The sequence below is a fragment of the Musa acuminata genome, chromosome BXJ1-10 (genome assembly GCF_036884655.1).
Source record: "Musa acuminata AAA Group cultivar baxijiao chromosome BXJ1-10, Cavendish_Baxijiao_AAA, whole genome shotgun sequence".
Lineage (NCBI taxonomy): Eukaryota > Viridiplantae > Streptophyta > Magnoliopsida > Zingiberales > Musaceae > Musa > Musa acuminata.
Window position 1 is genome coordinate 35039390 of NC_088336.1, and position 20480 is coordinate 35059869.

The 20480-nt window shown below is 41.1% G+C and overlaps 2 protein-coding genes and 1 pseudogene across 6 annotated transcripts; 2 read left to right on the top strand and 1 right to left on the bottom strand.

The window, feature by feature from the left end:
- Positions 1–1101: 1101 nt before the first annotated feature.
- Positions 1102–3640, bottom strand: LOC135595095 (bHLH transcription factor RHL1-like). 3 transcript variants are annotated; one of them, XM_065085617.1, is made up of 7 exons: positions 2952–3640; positions 2790–2873; positions 2531–2674; positions 2343–2408; positions 1990–2055; positions 1719–1787; positions 1102–1616 (listed from the first exon to the last, which is right to left on the bottom strand). In XM_065085617.1, the coding sequence occupies exons 1-7, from the start codon at positions 3513–3515 to the stop codon at positions 1287–1289; spliced, it is 1323 nt and encodes a 440-aa protein (XP_064941689.1). In that variant the 5' UTR covers positions 3516–3640; the 3' UTR covers positions 1102–1286. The 3 variants fall into 3 exon arrangements, with proteins under 3 accessions (XP_064941689.1, XP_064941688.1, XP_064941687.1); XM_065085616.1 differs by having other exon boundaries at positions 2531–2695; XM_065085615.1 differs by having other exon boundaries at positions 2531–2698.
- Positions 3641–7405: 3765 nt separating this feature from the next.
- LOC135594710 (uncharacterized) lies at positions 7406–13745 on the top strand. 3 transcript variants are annotated; one of them, XM_065085171.1, is made up of 8 exons: positions 7406–7521; positions 8882–9016; positions 9208–11319; positions 11828–11898; positions 12005–12192; positions 12312–12412; positions 12508–12707; positions 13196–13745. In XM_065085171.1, exons 3-7 carry the CDS (start codon positions 11179–11181, stop codon positions 12541–12543), a joined length of 537 nt encoding a protein of 178 aa, XP_064941243.1. In that variant the 5' UTR covers positions 7406–7521; positions 8882–9016; positions 9208–11178; the 3' UTR covers positions 12544–12707; positions 13196–13745. The 3 variants fall into 3 exon arrangements, 2 of the variants coding, with proteins under 2 accessions (XP_064941243.1, XP_064941244.1); XM_065085172.1 differs by having other exon boundaries at positions 12312–12400; XR_010480210.1 differs by having other exon boundaries at positions 7443–7581; positions 8718–9016; positions 9249–11319; positions 12005–12400.
- Positions 13746–14940: 1195 nt separating this feature from the next.
- LOC135594854 (cellulose synthase A catalytic subunit 9 [UDP-forming]-like) lies at positions 14941–16332 on the top strand (annotated as a pseudogene).
- The last annotated feature ends 4148 nt before the right edge of the window (positions 16333–20480 follow it).

Sequence of the window (20480 nt, forward strand, 5' to 3'; positions counted from 1 at the left end):
GTCGGTCGGTGTTGTTTGGTTGTCGTGCCCATCGTCTTTATGAGGTTTTGTTGTCTCTATGCAGTGCTCTTCCTCACTCGTCGTTTCTCTTTCCTTTTGTCCATTCCTCGGTCCCTTGCTTTTTGTGTCGTCATGCATGTCATCTGCATCTTTCTCTCCTGTTGCCTCTATTGCCTCCGTCATCGTGAGGCCTTTGAACCCACTTGCTGAAACGAAGAAAAGACTAAAGAATCGGCTCTGAGGCCATCGCCTCCATCCCACGGATTAAAGAAAGGGGAGTGAAGGGGGTCAAATTCTCCATTTCATCCGACGGAGACAATGCTGAATAAGAAAGAAAACGAGGCAAGACGTGCGAACAAAGGGAATCATATCATCACTGCCCTCTTCGTGGGCCGCACATCGGCTTACTCGCCTCTTGTTAGCTACCCATCTAATTCTGTTAACACGATCCTCTACCATGGAAGAAGGCCCTCTCATCTTTGTTTTATTATCTTCTCAACTTCGTTCCTACCAACCAACACAAAACGTCACGAAGGAACTGTCTTGTGAGGAGACATTTTTTTTTTTTTTCTTCTTTTCCTTTTTTTTTTTTAAAGGGTACATCTTAGTTCTTAAGATGTAACAACATGTGCCTTGCTAGATCGGAATTTAGTCTAGTCATAAAGAAATAATGAGTCAATCAAAGATAAAAAAAAAATGAAGAAATATCGACAAAATATATGTTTACAAATATATATTTCTAATCATAAATAATTAACTGTAGCTCTATAATAAGATTACATTAAGAAAGACTCATAAATATTTTTTTGAATTAAATTTATAAATACTATAAAGGTTAAATGAGACAAGTAAATTAGTAATAATGGTGTAAAAAGAGATAAAAGATGTAGGAAACTGTTAAAAATAATAAATAATACTGTTTTTTTTTTTTTTTGTTCACTTGATCTTTAAAGATATCATCATCTTTCTTGCATAGAGTTCATTATTTATTTATTTATACAAATATTACATTTAATGAAGGCATCACGATTTATTAGTCGTGTAGTAGTATTATTGCACCAATGCTATTATTTTGTCTGCCCGATTAAATTCACATCTACATTTGGAAGGACACATTTTATTGATCTGAAAACTGGACTCGATACGATGGAGGAAACAACAAAAGGGCGAAAGCAGCTGATGCACACGATATAAAAGATGAGCATAATAGCAGAAAGCTTGTGGGATTTACTACTTTATTAGACTGTTCGCTCGACGCATTTCCACGTCAAAAGCAAAAGACTTCGTCACCGCTTCGGAGCGGTCGTGTCGGCCGCGGCGGATTGCACCGTCAGCGCCGACGCGCTGGGCGACGACGGGGACTCGGCGGCGGCCGCGGCGCTGGTGGTGGCAGGAGGTGGGGCCGGGACCAGGCCACCGGCGGATGGGCGGCAGGCGGCGGATGAGATGGCGGAGGCGAGGGAGATGGGCATGAGGCAGAGGCCCTTGCCCTGGAGGTACTGCATCGCCGAGCCCATGTCCTCCTCCATCATCTTCGCCACCCGGTGCTCCGTCACCGTCAGGCTGTCGTTGTTACCAGCCGCCGCGCCGTTGGCTCCTGCACGTCCTCCCGGACCCTGCATGCACATGAACATGGCCATCATCGCCACAACGAATATGGCCATCAATACACGCATTCTTTCAACCTTTATACATCAGTGAGAGAAAGAGAGAGTTACCTCAGTGGATATATCAGCCACGAGAGGGGCGACCGCCGCTGCTCCGCCTAACCGGCTCATGCTCAGAACCTGATACATAATTACACGTACACAGTCAAGAGAGAGAGAGAGAGAGAGTAATGTCTTGTACCCAAATATGTTGTTGTCCAAAGCAACATCATTAGGCAAAATAAGAGGGGAGGATAATGTAATCTACTTTGTTAGTCTAATGATAATGAACATAAATTAAGAGAGAGAGAGAGTGAGAGAAGTAAGAGGCAGAGATTTTTACTTTGACTTGGAGCTGCAGAAATTTAACGTAGTCGATGATCTCATCCAGCATCGAAGCCTTATCCGTCTGCCGTTGCCAACTAACACAATGTTAACGACCGCCGCAATACGATGGCAAAAGTGTTAAATTATTTCCTCCACACGTTTGGTGCTTCTCATTCCAATTATCCCGTTAGTCTTTGTTCCCACACATCATTATTTTATCTCTTAGTGCTCTCCACATTGCTATCTATATATATTAATATGATGCCGCAGATTCGATATTTTTAAGGTGACACACAGTTCATCAGAATATATGGAATCTGTAGACGCACATCATCTCTGCATAGTGAGACAGATGAGAGAAAAGAGAACCTTATTAGCGTTGGGCACCAATTCTTGCAGTGCCTTCATCCTCTCTGCGATCCTCTCCCTGCGAAGCTGCACACACGCATACAGAAGACACATCATACACAGAAGAAAAGAAGAGACTACGAGATGAAACCACAGCGGAGCATTAATCAGTAGACGGAAAAAGAAGGAACCGGAAAATAAAGCCATACTCTTTCGGCGATGCTGTGGGGATCCGTGGCTTGCCCTCTCCGCGCCCTCACCTTCTGCTTCTGCGGCGGTGTGCCACCGCCGGACGACGCCGATGCCGCCGGGCCCTGCCCAACTCCAGCCGACGCCGCTGCTCCGCCGTAGCTCTGCGATGACATTGATGCGCCCTGCTGCCGGTTCAGCTTTTCATTGTTGTGAAAAGGAAAAGAAAAACCAGACTTTTGGTGGAAATTTGTGACAAAGTTAGGGTTTTAGATTAACCTGGGGATGATGGAAGTGCTGCCCGGTTGCCGCTTGAGCCGCGCGAATCGATCCCCCGAGCCCGTTGTAGAGCTCTTCGCCCCCCTTAGAATGGGAACAAGATGGGGTTTTTTAGTAGGAAAGACTACATTTCGGTGGAGAGAGCAATCGGAAGAAGCTTACGTTGTGATCTGGGGATTTGTAAGGACGGTCCATTTCGTCTCGAGGTGTTTCCACGATGATGCGAGGATCCGCCGCACCGCCGCTGCCGAGAGTCAGAGGCAGGGGAAGAAGGCCCGATTCTCCGACACCGCCCCCGACGGCCGTCTGTGACCGCCCCACCGCCGGGAGGATGTGGTGGTTGTTAAGCTGGAGCATCATCGCCTCCCCCGTCGGCGAGCTCCCGCCGCTACCCTGGCTCTGCGAGAGCCGAGACGCCAGCATCGTCGCCTCCTCGTAAGAAGCGTAGCGCAGCCCCTCCGCGGCGGCCTCCGGCTGCGACTCGTCCGGCTGCTTCCCGGCGAGGTCGATCCGGAAGAGCTTCTGCGCAGCGGAGGCGTCCCAGGGGGACTTGGGGTTCCCGAGGTCGGTCCAAGCGGAGGGGAGGCCCGACAGCATCTGATCGAAGAAGTCATCGTGCAAGCCGGGGTTTTGGATCTGCTGCGAGCCGTGGTCGTCGTGGAGAGCCATCTGCGCGGAGGCGGAGGCTGCCATACCTCCTCGCACTTCTCTGCTGCCGTGCTGCATCGCCTTCGCGGGCGAATCTAAGATTTCAATTGAGGTTTTGGTGAGGGCTCCGATGACGGACTACTGCGGGAGGAGGAGACCTCTCTTTCCCCTGCTTTTGCTCCGTGTCTTGATCGGGGAAAAGGAGGAAGCGGTTCCGCCTATTTATAGTTCAAATTGGGGGCTTAAATAAAACTTTTTATGGGTTAAAAATATTTGAGAATAAATAAAAATACAACTAATCTTCATTGGGTGAATTTTCCCCCCAAAAAAAACACTCAACTTTTGGTTTTTCTCTTAATTTTTTTTTTAAAAAGCACCCTTTTTTCATAAATTATTATTTTATTTTTATTAATCATTGTCTGTTGTGTTTTTGCTCACCTAGTCGCTCATCTGCTTGTCGATCACCTTACTACGCTTTATGACTGATTTCTCCATGCTTGGTAGCCTCACTCGCTAGCTCTCATTAATCTATCGTGACCTATTAGTGTCTTTGTTGGTAACCACCCTCCTCTCATCTAGTCGTATATGTATCTACGCGCGGGCTAGCAAGTAATGCTGGTTACTCTCCTCCCATCCCTTGGCCACTTTCATCTTTGTGTGTTCACCCCCCCCCTCACCCGGGGGGGGGGTGGGGGTGAACACTAATAGGTCACTCATCTGCTTGTCGATCACCTCACTACGCTTTATGTCTGGTTTCTCTATGCTTGGTAGCCTCACTCGCTAGCTCTTATTAATCTATCGTGACTTATTAGTGTCTTTGTTGGCTGCCACCCTCCTCTCATCTAGTCGTATATGTATCTACGCGCGGGCTAGCAAGTAATGCTGGTCACTCTCCTCCCATCCCTTGGTCACTTTCATCTTTGTGTGTTCACCCCCCCCCCCCGGGACTATTTGTGCCCTTTGTGCATGGGTTGATAACGCTGGTCACATCCCCTCCTTTGGTTGCATGTGCCTTTACATATGAGCTGATAACACAGGTTATACCCTCCTCTCTCTCGATTATCTATGCCTTCATACGAGGGCTATAATCGATCGTAACGAAAATTGGCTCAGTTAGGGCAAGGGTTGCGATGAAAATTTTTGAAAGTTACGTGAGTAAAATAATTTTTTATGTATCCACCGGTGTTTTGTAAAATTTTTTTAAACTTGGAACACTTTGTAAAAAAAAAACCTAAAACTAGGATTTTTTTGTTTTCAAAATTCGTATGTGACCATCAAATGAATTAAATGATATGTGTGTTTTGCTTTTCTATCAGTAATCCTAATAACAGAAAAATTACTGGCTCCCAAACTGCATTCAAAATACCCTAATTCCAACCCCCCACAATTGAAGTAATTGCTGATTTAAATTGGAAAATGCATTTAAATTGGACTGACATCCATCAAAACACTTAGCAAACGGCTTCTAATTATAATTCATGTTAACTTATATGAGTAAAATAATGTATATAGAATATCATATATTTATAACACTTTAAATATTTTTGGCATCATAATAAATTAATATTATAAATATTGATCCAATTATGAATCAACATGTGGTGACATAGTTAGCACGAAAAAAAAAAAAAAAAAGAGACTACGTCGAGTATCGCATCCGATCTTGATCTTTATGTAAATTGATATTCGATCAAGTTTTTGAGACAATCGCAATTTTATTTAGGTTTGAACATAATCGGTTTGATCTAAGTATTATTAAAATCCATCGCATCATAATTTTAAAGTGTATTGAATGTATTAATAGTTCTAACTTGATGGACGGTGATAAATCACATTAACATCCATATCTCAACTTTGAAAGAATATAATTTAGAGGAAGAAATATGAAGAAATATTAATTTTAGAAGAATGCATATATAACTTTGCCTAATACAAATAATTATAACAAGCTAAATAGTAGAAGATGGATCTATTTGTAGAGAGAGAGAGAGAGAGAGAGAGAGAGAGTGGTGTTGTTAGAATATTAAGCTAAAACCTGGCCAAGTCTGGAGTGACAATGACTCATAAACTGCAAAGATTAATTAGACTTTCAACTCTAATCCAATGTTCAATGACAATAATGATGGTGACCATCATGGTTAATGATGCTGGTAAGATGTGGTGGTGGTCCCTTTTGACTTAAGTGCAGATGTGCAGAGCATTAACACGTAGCAACAGCATACATCTCCAAAAGATTTGGATAGGTTTAATTATCCTCCCACAAGTCAAGGAGGCAGAGGAGGAGATGCTGCGGCCACCGTGGGTTTCTTTTCACCATAGCTTTGCGCAGTCTCCTCTCTGTGGTCAAAAGGGGAAGAAGAAGAAGAAGAAGACAAAGGCTCCTCAGTGCATAAAGTAAGCTGAAGCAGCGGAAATGCCAGAGGAGTGGTGTTGATGACACATGTATCAGGGCTCAGCCTCTCAAGTCGCTGACCCAGACATGATATGTTATTTAATGCAATTTTGTTCTTTTGATCGCAGAGATGTTGGCGATGAATGTTAATTACTCCCATGTAATCTTGATGGGATCCCGTTGACATTCGAGCATTAATTACTTGCTCTTTGTTTGTCCTCGAGCTATGAAAAATAAATATTGATTTATGACAGCTAGATATTACTCGAATATTATATGTCATCTCAGGACTAACTCTCATTCTCTCTCCACCTCTTGTACTAATAGTATCTGTCTGAGAACTAGTGAAAACAAAGTCCATGATTTGACTGTTTGCTGATGATAGTGTGATAACTATGAGCTTATTTCTTCTTGGAATACTCAGGCTAATGATGATAGTGTGATAAGTATGAGCGTCAATTAGTGTAGATAAAATCATCGATTTAAAAAAATTTTATTCGATAAAAATCGATATCGGAAATGCTTCACTTTCAAAGTATACCGAAATATAGTAAAAATAAGAATTCAGTTTATAAATAGTAAGAAGTAAATACAAACTAGATTTTTATAATGGTTTGATCGTCGTGACCTACATCCACTCCCGATTCCTCTTTGCTCGAGGCTATCGGTTTTCACTACCGATCTTTTTTTAACGAGCGAAGCTCAACTATCATTTTACACTTGATTCTCCTTTTGATAGGTGCAGGAGAGAACCTTTACACCCCATCCCTACTATTTCCTCTCTTAAACTTCACTAATACTAATAGCTTAAGAGGAGTTCTCATAAGATTACAATAACGTTTTTATACTTTTTTGCTTCAATTCTTATGTTTGTTAGCCAGAGATAAGAGAGGTATTTATAGGCCTCAAGTGGATTCAAACTTGGAGCCTAAAAATATCTCATCCTTGGTTTTCGGGGTACTGACGGTACCACCACTTATAACACTAACATCGCCCAGTTTAATGGTACCATCGCTTGGGAGACCATGTTTGGATGGTATCATCGCCCAGACTAGCGGTACCACAGCCTGAACCAGTCTCAATGATTGTTTCATCAATGGTTCCTCCAGTTGGGTCATTGTTTGAGCCTTTCACTTGGTTTAGCACAACCCAAAATTGGATCCTAATTGAGTTGGTTCAATTCCAACCCAATTATACTTAAAACCTATTTCGATCTAGATAATTATTACAAAGTTAAATCAACCGGCACGTCATTGCTTCATCGACGCCTCACCCTAAGTGATGAAAACGAGATTTGAGATCAAAATCGACCTTATGATTCTATCAAGATTTATTACTATATTTTTTTATTTTTTAATTTTAACATATTTAACTTTTAAATTATTTAATATTTTTAACAAAGTATATGTTTCTCTAAGTTTAATGGGAACAAAGGCTCTATATAATTAATCCTAAATAGTGGAGACATTAACAAGTTTGAACCGGTTCGATTCCGGTTCATTGAACCGGGTCCAACTTGTGTTCGGCACAAGTCCCTCGGCAAGGAGGTGATCAGAAACGGTTGGGATGGGAAGGGGTCGGGATGGACGGTTGTGGGAAGACCATTAAACTTCCCGAAGCAGATGTACACCTCGGAGTTTTTGCTTCGGCGCAAGGAGGCTCGATAACCCAACGGAAGCAGAAGGGAGTCACGTACGATCCCTCGTCTCCGATCCTCCGAATTAGATGTCGTCTTATCTCGCTTCGATTTCCGTATGCTTATCCTCTCTGTGATTTTTTCTTTGTAGATCCTAAATCGTTTCGTTTTGTCCAAAAGATGTTGTAGTTTAGGGTTTGCCGATTTGGGTTTTACCATGTGGTGGTGCTGAACTAGAAGAGACCACCGTTTCTTGTAGTAGTTTCTGCAAGAAATGCAGCGGATTAGATTGTTTCTCTGTCTTCTATCATGTCGATTCTGGGGAATGAACGGGTTTGATGAGTTCTTTCACTTGGTCTTCTATCAGGTCTTGTTCACTTGCTTTTGGATCATATGTTTTGGTTATAATCTTATAACAGATTATAAATTCACATGGGTGAAAAATTGGGGCTTGGGGTTCAAAATTTATTTCGAGTTCCCCAAATACATTAATTGAGAAAACCAGTAAATTACAAAGCGTCCATGAACTCTAGGGGATTTCAATTGGGTCTACAGGCTTCAAATTTTGCTAATTGATCCCCTAAACCTTACCTAGTTTTGATTAGTTCCCATTTTTAGCATCTCTTCATAAGTTTGCATAACTGCACATCAGGAATTGACTTTTCAATCTGGCATAAGCATCTGCGAGAAAAAGTCATCTGGCATACTTGATACTGGTTGGCAAGTCAAATCTTTATTGTTTCCTTGAGAACCTGTGGTTCGGTCTTCCCGTTGTTCGAGTCCCCTTATATAATATCTAAAGTTTTTGTGTTAGACAAAATTGCTAGTGTACCCTTGATTGCAAAATGTATTTCTATAATGTACCAGGGTGTTTCTAGATCAGAAGGTTTACTGTCTTCATGTCTTGGTTTTGATTAATATGCAAGAATATGGATATAATAGCATGCCTAAAATCATTGCCTCTGCATCTTATGCCAGAGGAAATGTGGTGACAGAATTACATTCTTTTTGGATGATATATGCAATTCCATTTTATTACCATATTAGACGAGAGAGGAGATTTGAGTTGCTTTATAGGCTTACATGTATCTATGACAATTAACTTAGGTTTAAGCATTTTCTGCCATTGATTAAAAAAAAAGAATCAATTCTTGGTTGTGGTCATGATATAAGCCCATCAAGTTAATTAGTCATTTGTCCCATTTGGTGTATGACATGATATTATGCTTTCTTTCTGGACGAGACTTTTCAGGTATCATGTTACATCAGCATGGATGTCTTGGCTTTTGTCCCTCTGAAGGGAAGTAAAGGCATCCAATTGGATGCAGTCTAAGCGAAACCCATATGAACAGTTAAACCTTTATCCCATTCTGGACCTGTTTGTTGATTTCATGATCTTTTATGACCTTGATTCAGATAGACAAGTCTTCCCCAATAACATATGGCAAGGCACGGAAAAGTATCAGTTTCAGCATTGCTATGTGACAATCAATGAGCACCACACTGCTGGGATGATGCTATTTTTAGTCGATCATTTACAAGATTTATCAGGTAGGTGTTCCTCCCAGGAAACTACAAGTTATGGATTACAACTATGTACCACATTGGGGAAAATGTCAACTTATTTTAGTGTTATTTTTTCTTAGAATATATATGCATATATTGATGTTTTACCAGACTCTGTTATGTGGTGCCAGCTGTTTAGTATTACTATTTCCAACAATAACTATTGTTTCTTAAAGGCTTTCTGGCATCTACAAATTGGGTTAAATGGGCAATACAGAAACAGGAATGCGTCTGCAAGCAAAGTCTCCAGATCCTCCTATTAGACAAGGTCTTGCTGCAGCAGGGCCGACACCTGATGATACAAAGCCAAAGAAGAAGATCTGCTGTGCCTGCCCAGACACAAAGAAGCTGAGAGACGAATGCATTGTGGAGCATGGAGAGGCTGCATGCCAAAAATGGATCCAAGCTCATCTACAATGCCTTCGTGCAGAGGGTTTCAAGGTCTGATGCTTCATAAGAGGAAGTCTGAAGTTGGAAGGCATTAACATCATGATTTGTGTCATGGATACTTGATACTGAAGTTGACCTGATCAATACAGGAAGTTTTCTCCGAGATAGAAGCGTCCAGATAATTATAACTGGCGTCACCTTAGAAGGTGTTTTGCTACTCTTGCTGTCTTACAGGTTCCTTTTAGGATTAATGGAATTAGAAATACAAACTCAATTTGATCAGAACCTCTTCTTGCTATATGACACATCTCCTTGCTGGAGTTTCTAAAGCTCACCCAAAGACGAAGCAATATTGTTTGGTTATAAGTTGCTTGCTAAGCAGTTGTGTAATCATAAATCCTTCTATGAAAAACCGTGTGTAGGTTGTATATATCAGATCTCTGGTATAATTCGTGTGTTGTTGTGTTGTTTTAGTCTGTATACTTGGACAGTATGTTCTACAACAATAGGAGGAATACGTCAAAGTGTTGAGCAATTGATTTGGTCATCACTCACTGGTTGTCTTGGTCTTTTAGTGTATTCTTGAGTTGTCTTGATCTTTTAGTGTATTCTTGGCCTGAGTAACCTGTGCAAACGGCAAAGAAGAGTAAAATACTCCATTTTTCTGGATTGCTCGTAGCTTGACTTGACACAGTCAACTGCCACTCTTCTGGAGAAGAAACTATGATACACTTGGCTGCTAATAGACACAGTCGTTAGCAATTTGTATTGTAACAACAGTCTCTTTCTCTCCTGCTTTGTCTGTGGCTAATAGATTGTTCATCCTCCCTCTCACTCATATGTTTCATGGGTCTCTTTTCTCCTACCATGCCACAAGGCTAACAACTGTTAGATCCTCTCACTCTCACCTGTCTTTATCTGGTGTGGCCGTGCGAGTTTGATGTAATTAAGAGCAAATTCCATGTGCGAGAGTAGCGAAAAATAATGTCTTAGGTTGATGATGTATTGTCTGTCTTACAGGCAAAGAAGAGGAGGGTTGTTATTTAAGAGAAGATAGGTTGGTTGGTGGTCCGCCTGTAAACTGGGAGGAGTAGTTAACGGGCAACTGATGCAAGATCAGAGGAACAGGAGTCTCATTTAATCGTCTGTGCTTTCACCTCAGCCATGCCATGCCATGCCCCCTTCTCCCTCTCATCTAGTAGAGGCACCAGCCTCAACCTTCCAAGCCAAGGAGACCAGACCATTGCATCTCACGTTACGGTTCTAATGCGAGGAGAAACGGAAGGGGAGGGGTGGAGAGAGATTAGAGGAGAGGAAAGAGGTGAGCAGAGGAAACGATGAGTGCAACCCTTCTCTTGCCGACACCATCATCCCATTCCTGAAATGCCCCCCTGCAGCCCAGAGAGAGAGAGAGAGAGAGAGAGAGAGAGTTGGTATTCTCTCCTGTTTCCAATTGGCATGGGACTCATTGGGTTTTGTCCTGGTCAGACCTTCCACATGGACGGTGTAACAGGGGAAGGAACCTCCCCCTTCCTCCTCCCCCCCCTGTTCTCTCTCTCTCTCTCTCTCTCTCTCTCTTCCTCTCCATCCACCTTTATTTCTCCAGTTTCACAATATGTCTCTGTTCCCATCTGTTTTCTTTATGACCTCTTCTTGGTGAATAGGCCTGTTTCCGTTCTGGGTGTTGCCTTGTAACCCACCCACTTTTCTTTATCTCCTCCCCCTTTCTCTTCTTTCCTATTTGTTTTCATCTGTCGATGGAGGTGAGAATGATGAAGAAGACGAGAAAGGTTCGCAAGGAACCATCGCCATCTGCTACTTGTTCCCCCTTCAGGGATGATGTCAGGCAAAGATTCAAATACCGATCCCTCCTGCAAGATCATATGGAGTTGCTCGAGGTTAGATGTGCTCTCTACAACTATTATTCTTTTTCATGTACATTATTTGTGGGATCTGTCTTCTCTAGATGTTAGTTGATGTGGGTTGTGGTGTTATCCTGATTTTGGAGACCCATGGCTTTTCTTATTTTGTTGTCTCTACGGATGTAAGGTTTTTCTTTTCTTTTTTCTTTTTCCATATTGTTTTATTCCCTGTGCGTGACCAATTTTAGATTTTTATTGATTTAGTGTTCTAGAACATGGAAATTCTTTTCTTGATTTTATGGTTTCTGACCATTTATTTCGAAGATCTAGTTATGATGGTTCTACAATTTTGCCAAATTTGTTCAGAATCTTGGGTCAAGACCTTTATGTTTCTACAGCTTTTAGGTTTTTTAGTTGGAAAGAAAACAAAATTTGCATAATTGAAGAGGTCTAAACTTAACCTTTATGTCATTATTTTAACTTAATTGGGATTTTGTCCCAGTTGAACAAATATTAGGTTTACCAACTTTTCTAATTTCTTCAGGAAACTGAAGCAAAGAAGAAGAAACTGCAGGAGACAAGACAAAAAAAACTGCAGCTCTTGACTGAAGTCAGGTAATGCTCCTTCCCTCAAATTTGATTCACTCAGGTTTTTCAACATGTATCATCTATATATTTTGTACTTTAAAATTCGTTACATCCCTTGAATTGGATATGGTAGGTTCTTGCGAAGAAAACAAGAGTCATTATCAGAATATCCATCTCAGGAAATCCCATTTAGAATAAAGAAGCAATCTCGTCCAACGGCATCCCCATCAGTTTGTATTTCGCAATCAGTGAATTTGCCTCTTCCAAATGGAGTATCTACCAGAGGAAAGAAATACAAAGTATTGGAAGCAGCAAATGCAAGTAATTCTCTGATAGAGTCTTTGTCAGTAAATCCATCTCAGTATCAATTTAAGAAGCAGTCTCACAAAACCCACCCTCATCCCTCTGCTTCGCACAATCGTCGTATATGTTCATCTCAGGGAAAGTGTCTACTCAAGATAAGAGCTACCGAGTAAAGGAAGCTGCAAATACAAGCAATTGCGCTTCTCCACTGATAAATCTGAATCAGGTCTCTTTAATGGTATTGCTATCATCTGCCCTTTAATTTATTTATGGGCATCAATAGTATTATTATTATTATTTTTATTTAATGATGAAGTCTATTATCAATTGCAGAAACAGAGAAGTTTCAGTTGGAGAAAGATTTCCTGAAAATGGTGAAATTGTATAGACATTAAATGAATGAAGGAGGCAAAATGATATTGAGTTAGCAATTTGTAGACATCGGGAGGAACTCAAACAGGGTTGGTCAGGGCAAAATTTTATAGCAAGATCGTGTAGCTTTGAAGTCTTATCCATTTTCATGGGTGAGAAAGGTCAGTTTCCATGCCTTCTGCAGTAGTCCACACACAAAATTAATAATTCCTTTTAGCTATATCTGGTTATAATGAAGCGATTTATGTTTGTGCTATCATGATGATGATAGAATCATACAGTGATATAACCAGGAGTTGTGAAGAAAAATCACTCTGCTTCTTTTAATATTTGAAATGATGTTCCAGATTTTCACTAAGATGAAATGGATTTACAAGTTCTCAATAGGAAATGTGCAAACCTCACTATAATTATTTATTTAACATTTGCAGTTAGATCTAGAAAAATTTTGAATATTGCAAGTAGTTTGAGAGAGAATTTCGTGAAATCTTCAGTTCAGTCACTTTGCATGCGAATCGAAACTTGCAACGTCATCTCTAGAGAAGGTTTCTTGATATTTCTGCAGAATCAATAATCTCGCTCTCGTCGGTCAACTATAAGTTTGTAGTTAATTGGCTTTTGGTGTTGTTGCTTGATACAATTGTTGCAGGTGGTGAAGGATGCACTGTCATAGGACTTACCTATCGACAAGCAGCGGTCGTGTATATTTGCTTCTAAATGTAAGATGCTGGAGCCAAGACAGGTTGATAAGATGCTTCTCTCAGTTCAGTAGATAACAATCTGATCACAGATGCCGTATGGGGGACGGGAACTTTTGACATGAGGAATGCACCTTCTGGTTTACTGTTATTTCCTGGTCATCTTTCTTCAAGATGCTTGAAGAAATCCATATAAAGAATTGGTCCTCTCTTGGTGTGATGGAAATCGAGGATTTGTCGTGTTCAATACCAAGTTGTGCCGCTCTTCATATTCTACTAAAATGTATCAGAGAAGAAGATGGACGGGTCCAAATTGATGAAATAACTGATTCATTAACTTTATAAAGCTAATCTAACCTTATAAATCAAATTCGAATTGAATTGGACAAGTTTTTCATGGGCTCTGAACTTTGCAATTACATTGTAACTTGTCATTTTTCTCATGACTTGTGCTACAGATAGTTGGGTTTTCCCAGGAATCATATTTAGATTAATCTCTTATTTGCATGAGTAATATTTGACTGTCTTTGGATGGTTTGTATCAATCTCACATTCCCATATCTCATGTGCGTTTGGATGTTGTGTGAAGAGTCTTTGGATGTTATGTCGCCTTGAATCAAATTGCATGGGGACATCAAAGAAGTCATCTTGCATGTTTTCTCCCTCTTTTTTGAGAACAATCAGTGCAATGCAAAAGGTTGAAGGCAAACGCTTCACTTAGGATCACAAGGGCAGGGTGGTGGTTGAGTGAACACAGACATGGCTTCACTTGGCGGCAATGGCGACTCTGCAGCCAACTAACACCCGGCCACCAAGACATTAGATGTGGGAGTGAGACCCGAGCCGAAGACTCACCACCGCTCGCTTTGCCGTGCAACGAGTGCGGTTTCCCGGTTCGCCGGCCCTGCTACGAGTATGAGCGGCGAGAAGGGACGCAACTTTGCCCGCAGTGCAAGACTCGCTACAAGCGGCTCAGAGGTGCGCCAGTTTACGTGACTTTGAGGATGATTTGAGATATTCTCTATTGGAATTGTGAGATGTAGATCTAATCACTTGCTTCTAATCTGGAAGTTGAAGTGCTTCCGGTTGAAATTTGAAGGCCCAAGACTGCTTTCATCTCGAAGAAAATGGAACCAGCCATTGCACTCTTGCTCTGTTTCTATGTAGTGGATAGAAACATCTCAACTGATCACACAAATCTTGAAACTGGTTATAGATCAAGTAGGAGGAACTAGTTTTTGTCATCTGGAACGCGAAATCATGATGTTTTGTGAAGCAAAAAGTTGACGAGGTTCTTGACATGCGAGGAAGGGAGCCCGAAAGTGGAGGGAGACGAGGACGAAGAAGATGTAGATGACATCGAACACGAATTCAAGGTTGAAGAAGAGCAAAGCATGATGCAGCAGCAGCAGCAGCAGCCTCAGCTAAACAAGCACATCACGGAGGCGATGCTCCGTGGGAAGATGAACTACGGCAGAGGACCCGAGGATGACGAGAGCAATCCTCCTCAAATCCCACCTATCATAACGAGCGCTCGTTCTCGTCCGGTAAGCTAAAACTCCTCAATTACGTATCCACGAAATATTGATTTTTGTAATGCAATTTGATTCTCGTGTTAATGCAACTCAGGTGAGTGAGGAGTTTCAGATTTGGATTGGTGGAGAAAGCCATGAAGGTTCCCCCTGAAGGTTGGATCATGCAAGATGGCACGCCATGGCCTGGAAACAACACCCGTGATCATCCGGGCATGATCCAGGTCTTCTTGGGCCACAGCGGAGGGCATGACACCGAGGGAAATGAGCTCCCTCGCCTCGTTTACGTCACCCGTGAGAAGCGGCCGGGATTCCAGCATCGCAAGAAGGCCGGTGCCATGAATCCTCTGGTGATCCATATCTTGTTCTTGGATCCCTTACCACCACATTTTGGTCTTCTAACTCGGATTAAGAACCTGCAATCGGCAGATCCGCGTCTCTGCAGTCCTCACCAACGCGCCCTTCATGCTCAACCTCGACTGCGACCACTACATAAACAACGGTAAGGCCGTTCGAGAGGCGATGTGCTTCCCGATGGACCCCCAGACCGGAAGAAGAGTCCGCTACGTGCAGTTCCCGCATAGGTTTGATGGCGTCGACAAGCATGGCCGATACGCGAACAGGAACACAGTCTACTTCGACGTATGATGCGGCGTTTCCAAATTGCTAGAGGTATCACCAGCAAGCTACTGCTAGTGACTGCAACCGTTCTGCGTTTCCTCAGATCAACATGAAAGGCCTCGATGGCATCCAAGGACCGGTGTACGTTGGGACCGGATGCGTCTTCCGGCTGCAAGCTCTCTATGGCTACTACAACCCTCCCAAGGGCCCCAAGCGTCCGAAGATGATGAGCTGCGATTGCTGCCACTGCTTCGGACGCCGCAAGAAGATGAAGCATTCCAAGAGCGGAGCAAATGAGCCTGCAGCAGCAGACGCAGGTGATTTCTTGTCCCTTCTTCTGCGACATCAGAGTTCTCAGTGCTTCGCTTACGTTAACACCACCATCTACCCCTTCACCTCCCTCCCTCTCCTGGCCTACCGCACCCTCCCCGCCATCTGCCTCTGAGCCTCTTCTTCATCGCACTCTTCATCTCCATCTTCGCCACCGGCATCCTGGAGCTGCGGCGGAGCGGAGTCAGCATCGAGGAGTGGTGGAGGAACGAGCAGTTCTGGGTCATCGGCGGCATCTCGGCTCATCTCTTTGCGGTCATCCAAGGCCTGCTGAAAGTTCTGGCCTCGTAGACACAAACTTCACCGTCACGTCCAAGGCGACCGATGACGAGGAGTTCGGGGAGCTCTACACCTTCACCACCGTGCTGATCTCCAACGCCATCAACAACGGGTACCAGCCATGGGGGCCGCTGTTCGGGTAGCTCTTCTTCACCTTCTGGGTGATCGTCCACCTCTACCCGTTCCTCAAACGGCTCATGGGCAGACAGAACATGATGCCCACCATCGTCGTCATTTGGCTTCCATCTTCTCGTTGCTGTGGGTGAGGATCGACCCGTTCGTGATCAATGCCAGAGGATACCAGGCGATGTGGGATCGACTGCTGAGCCGTGTCTGCTTGGACTGCTGCTCGCTCACCATGTTTGCTGCTGCTTCTAAAAGAGTGAGACCATCTCATGCTAAAGATTGCTTATGATTTTGCCATCAATCTTTAATCTCATTTATTTGACTTTAAAGAGAAAGAAAATACAAATAACTTGATTTCTTTAAGCCTAATGATTGACTTTAAAAGCTTAACTAAGTTAACATTAGTGCACTAATTACTATTTTATGTAAGACCAAATCTTATAAGAATTCCATTAATCACACCATCTATATCTGTACTAAATAGCTTAATGAATCTCGACAAATTATTATTTATATTTACCTACATAATCTTATTTTCCCGAATCTTTGGCCCACAAGAGTCCCATTTTTGTTGGGTTGATCGTCGTATCGAGGATTCAATGCCCTAACTGAAATCATTTGATCCCTCATACACTTCACTGGAGATATCATTCAAACATGGCTTCTCTATCATTTCATACCAAAATGTCTGTTCTTCTCTATCATTTTCAAGATAATATAGAGTTGTAAAGTAGGAGATTGTGGATTTAAATGATTCTTCAAATTGTTTATGGGAAAGATTATTCTTTTTTTTGCATTGAGCCAAAATGAAGTGTCATAATTTTAAATGATGGCATGTTGGTTGTTCAAAAGAATCATAATAAGAATGGCAGTTCATTTTGTTTGTCTTTTACATCCTCAATACTTGAGATATCTGACAAGCTGTTGTGAAAAAGAGAAGGAATGTTCATGCAAGCCTTGCAAAAGAGCATTTTACTATGAATCAAATAATTATATTGCTTTGGTTAATCTGATTACTTGTCAGTGGGCTCTTGTTATTTGTATGTGATGATTTTAAATGGGATTTCTTTTATCATAGTCTCTTTCTCTGACATAGTATCTTTTGGACCATTATGCTCACAGTTCTGCTTTCCTGTGGAAATTCAACTGCAAGTCTAAAAAAGCACCTTCTTCCATTGTTTAATATTTTTCAAGTGATAAAGAAATAAACTGTGGAGATCATAAGAAATGGAAGACCTTAAAATATCTAAAGAAATAGAGGACAAATTATTAATTTTCTTTCATGATACAAGACATTGGAAGGCTCCAACAGATGTAAAACTTAATCTTATTTCCAACCATCACAGATTTTGAATGCAGAGGTCAACTGTAAGAATTCACAGTTAACAACATCAAAGGTCTGACATACTCCTAAGAACAATTACTTGCAACTCTAGAAAGTAGATATAGTTGGCAGTCCTCTGAAGCAGTACCTCTAATCCAACATTCTTGCTTCCTGGGACAATTCTCTTGAGCTTCCCAAGTTTCTTTAGCACCAAACCTTCATGGGATTTCTTCTTCCTCAAGGGTACCATCCCTTTTCTCCTCATAGAAGGTGAGGGCTCTCTTTGCATTGCTAAGACCTGAGAAATACAAGAGAAAGTATTGAGATCTCACAGAGTTGGAAGGATTTAAATAGGCATGAGGCAGGCATGTGGTTCCAATCAATGAAAACTCTATCTTATGCAATGCAAATCCGATCAAGTAATAATTGCAGATGGTGCAGAGTGTACTTGAAATTATCCTAGATAGCTACAAGTATTTGGAATCATGGAAATAATATTTCAAGTTCTCAGAAGTAAGATTGTGGACATTAACTTTTCCTAGACCTTGCATTAGCCCGAGTCTTGTGCACTTGGGTCATTTTAATAACCATAAATATGACCATTTTACTTATCTTTGCTGGAAAGTTCAAGTTTTCTTGTCTATAATTCTCTCCATTCCCTGTGAGTTTACTTCCCCTCCTTCCATATTTGAAAAGGCAACTCTACTGAAATTTACTTTACTGTTGTTTAGGTTTTAGTGAAAATTTTATTATTGGGTCCATTTTTGAAGAACAGTTGGCTAATGGTTGAACAATAGACATGGAAATTTATGATAAAGTTGACAGGACAAAAAAGAAAAGTGCATATAAAAGCAATATATAGTTTTCAGTTATATATACCTATCCATCAGTCAAGTTTATCTTCTCATCCATGTTAATTCTTCTAATATTTTCTTCTTCTTTTTTTCCCTGTTACATTGTGTTTGGAATTATGTTAGCCGTTCCAAAGAATTTGGCTCATAAGCTTATCAGAAATTCATAGTTGGTTAATTTCTGGTTTTTATTTTGGTTTCATTCAGATTGGCACATCATTAATGTGCCGGTTGGGTTAAGAAAAAAGCTTAGAATAAACGACCACCGTTGAATTAACTTTTCTGAAATTATTGTGTGGATCTACTTATATTTAGCTCCTTTCCTAAAAACAAGCAATATCCATTTTTTCCAAAGCCTCAAATCAGGGGACTGGACTTTCTATTTTGGCTTTAGGATAAGGGATCAGCATAGTAGTCAAACATTTTACTAGCTCTACTGAGTTGATGGAAATTGCAGGGGACTAACTCCAGCATTCAATACAATGCAGGAAGGCTATTCAAGATTAATAGATAGGAACATGGGCTCTTCCTTGACATGAGGATGACTGTTGGTAGACTTGAAGACAAATGTCTGAAGTCATTCAGAATATTCCTTTATATTTATTGTCTGAATTGTAAAGATCCTAAAATGTCTGAGATAGGTATTCATCATAGCCATATTCCACAGAGGTATTTGTTCAACTATGAGATTTATGTGTTTGTAAATGTACATAATTGCATTTTTGTAAATGAATGACAACCACTTGAGGTTTTGACTGGGGGGGTTAAATGGTCACATTTAAAGATCAGAAATGAAAGAGAAATAATTCTTCACATGTTAGTAGAGGGAAGCGAATCATGCCAGTGGCCAATCAATGTCAATTCATTTTTCTGCATTGAACATCTTTGCACTGTATAAGCTAACCTAAATGGGTGAAGGATTGGATTCTGAATATCCTGTTGAAATTGATAGATTTGATGAGTCAGAGACAAATTGATCAAGTTAATGTATATTATATTAGACATCAATTCAATATAATATATACTATTTATATTTTTAAATATGTGTAATGTGAAACTATTTTCTTAGTTTTTTTATTTATCTAATACATAAATATTTATGATTAGACTTTGTTTTTTCAGCCACACTGTATTTATTTTTTTGAACTCTTAACTCTGATATCATGTTAAAATTTTGAAATCAATGATGACTTAAGTCATTCTAATATTTGGTTAGATTGTATCACTTTGTTTCTGTGCATTTGCTCATAAATTCCTTTTACCTAAATGCTCTGATGAGACCTGTTTTTACCAGATTAAACCTGAAGATTGGCAGAGTGCACAAGTTGTTGGGGATTTACTTCTCCAATTAAATGCCTACACTGATGCATGAGATGAGAAGGGCTGTGTTAGGTGTGTCTATAAATATAAGATTGCCAAGAGAAAAGAGGTTCATGTGGGTGTCACTATCCCTAAGCTATCAAAGTTCCAGAATTCCTGTTGTGGTAGTTGGGAGTTTAGTATTAAGATTGTGATCCATTATGGCTGTCCCACTGAGCCACATGACTCTGTGATCAATGCCTCACCATCCAACTCTCCACAGGGCTGTTCCCTTGTAGATCCCATCTCATGTCTCTGCTTGTGATCGTCCTACAGTGTGCAGAATTGTAGGGGATAACTCTGTCATGGATTTGCCAATTTAATGGCCAACTGCAGGAATGTTGCACAACTGGGAAAGGTAGGCATCATGTGAGGATCATTAAAAGTCATGCACCCTAAGCCTTCTTCCAACCCACATGATTCCACCAATAAAAGCATACCATGTAGCAGATCAGACTTCAGCTGCCACTGAAGTAATTGATTGGTCCAACAATGTATCTGCAATGGAACTTATAACTCATGAAATATTTCTTATTATTTTATTTGTTAATATTATATTATCTAGTAGTTGATATCAGCTCAGCATTTAAATTCTTGAGTTGGAATATGAGGTGGCATGGTGGCAGAGGAACTGTTGAAATGTCTCCAAGCACAGGATTGATGAGATCTACTCCAAGACACAGGAGCAGTATCACTTATTAGGACCATTCATGCCAAAAAGTATGCTGATGTTACATAATTTGGTCCTTTGTATCATTTGTATATCTGTAAAGTCTATTGGCAGTGGATTGCTGGGTTAGTGTTATGAAAAATT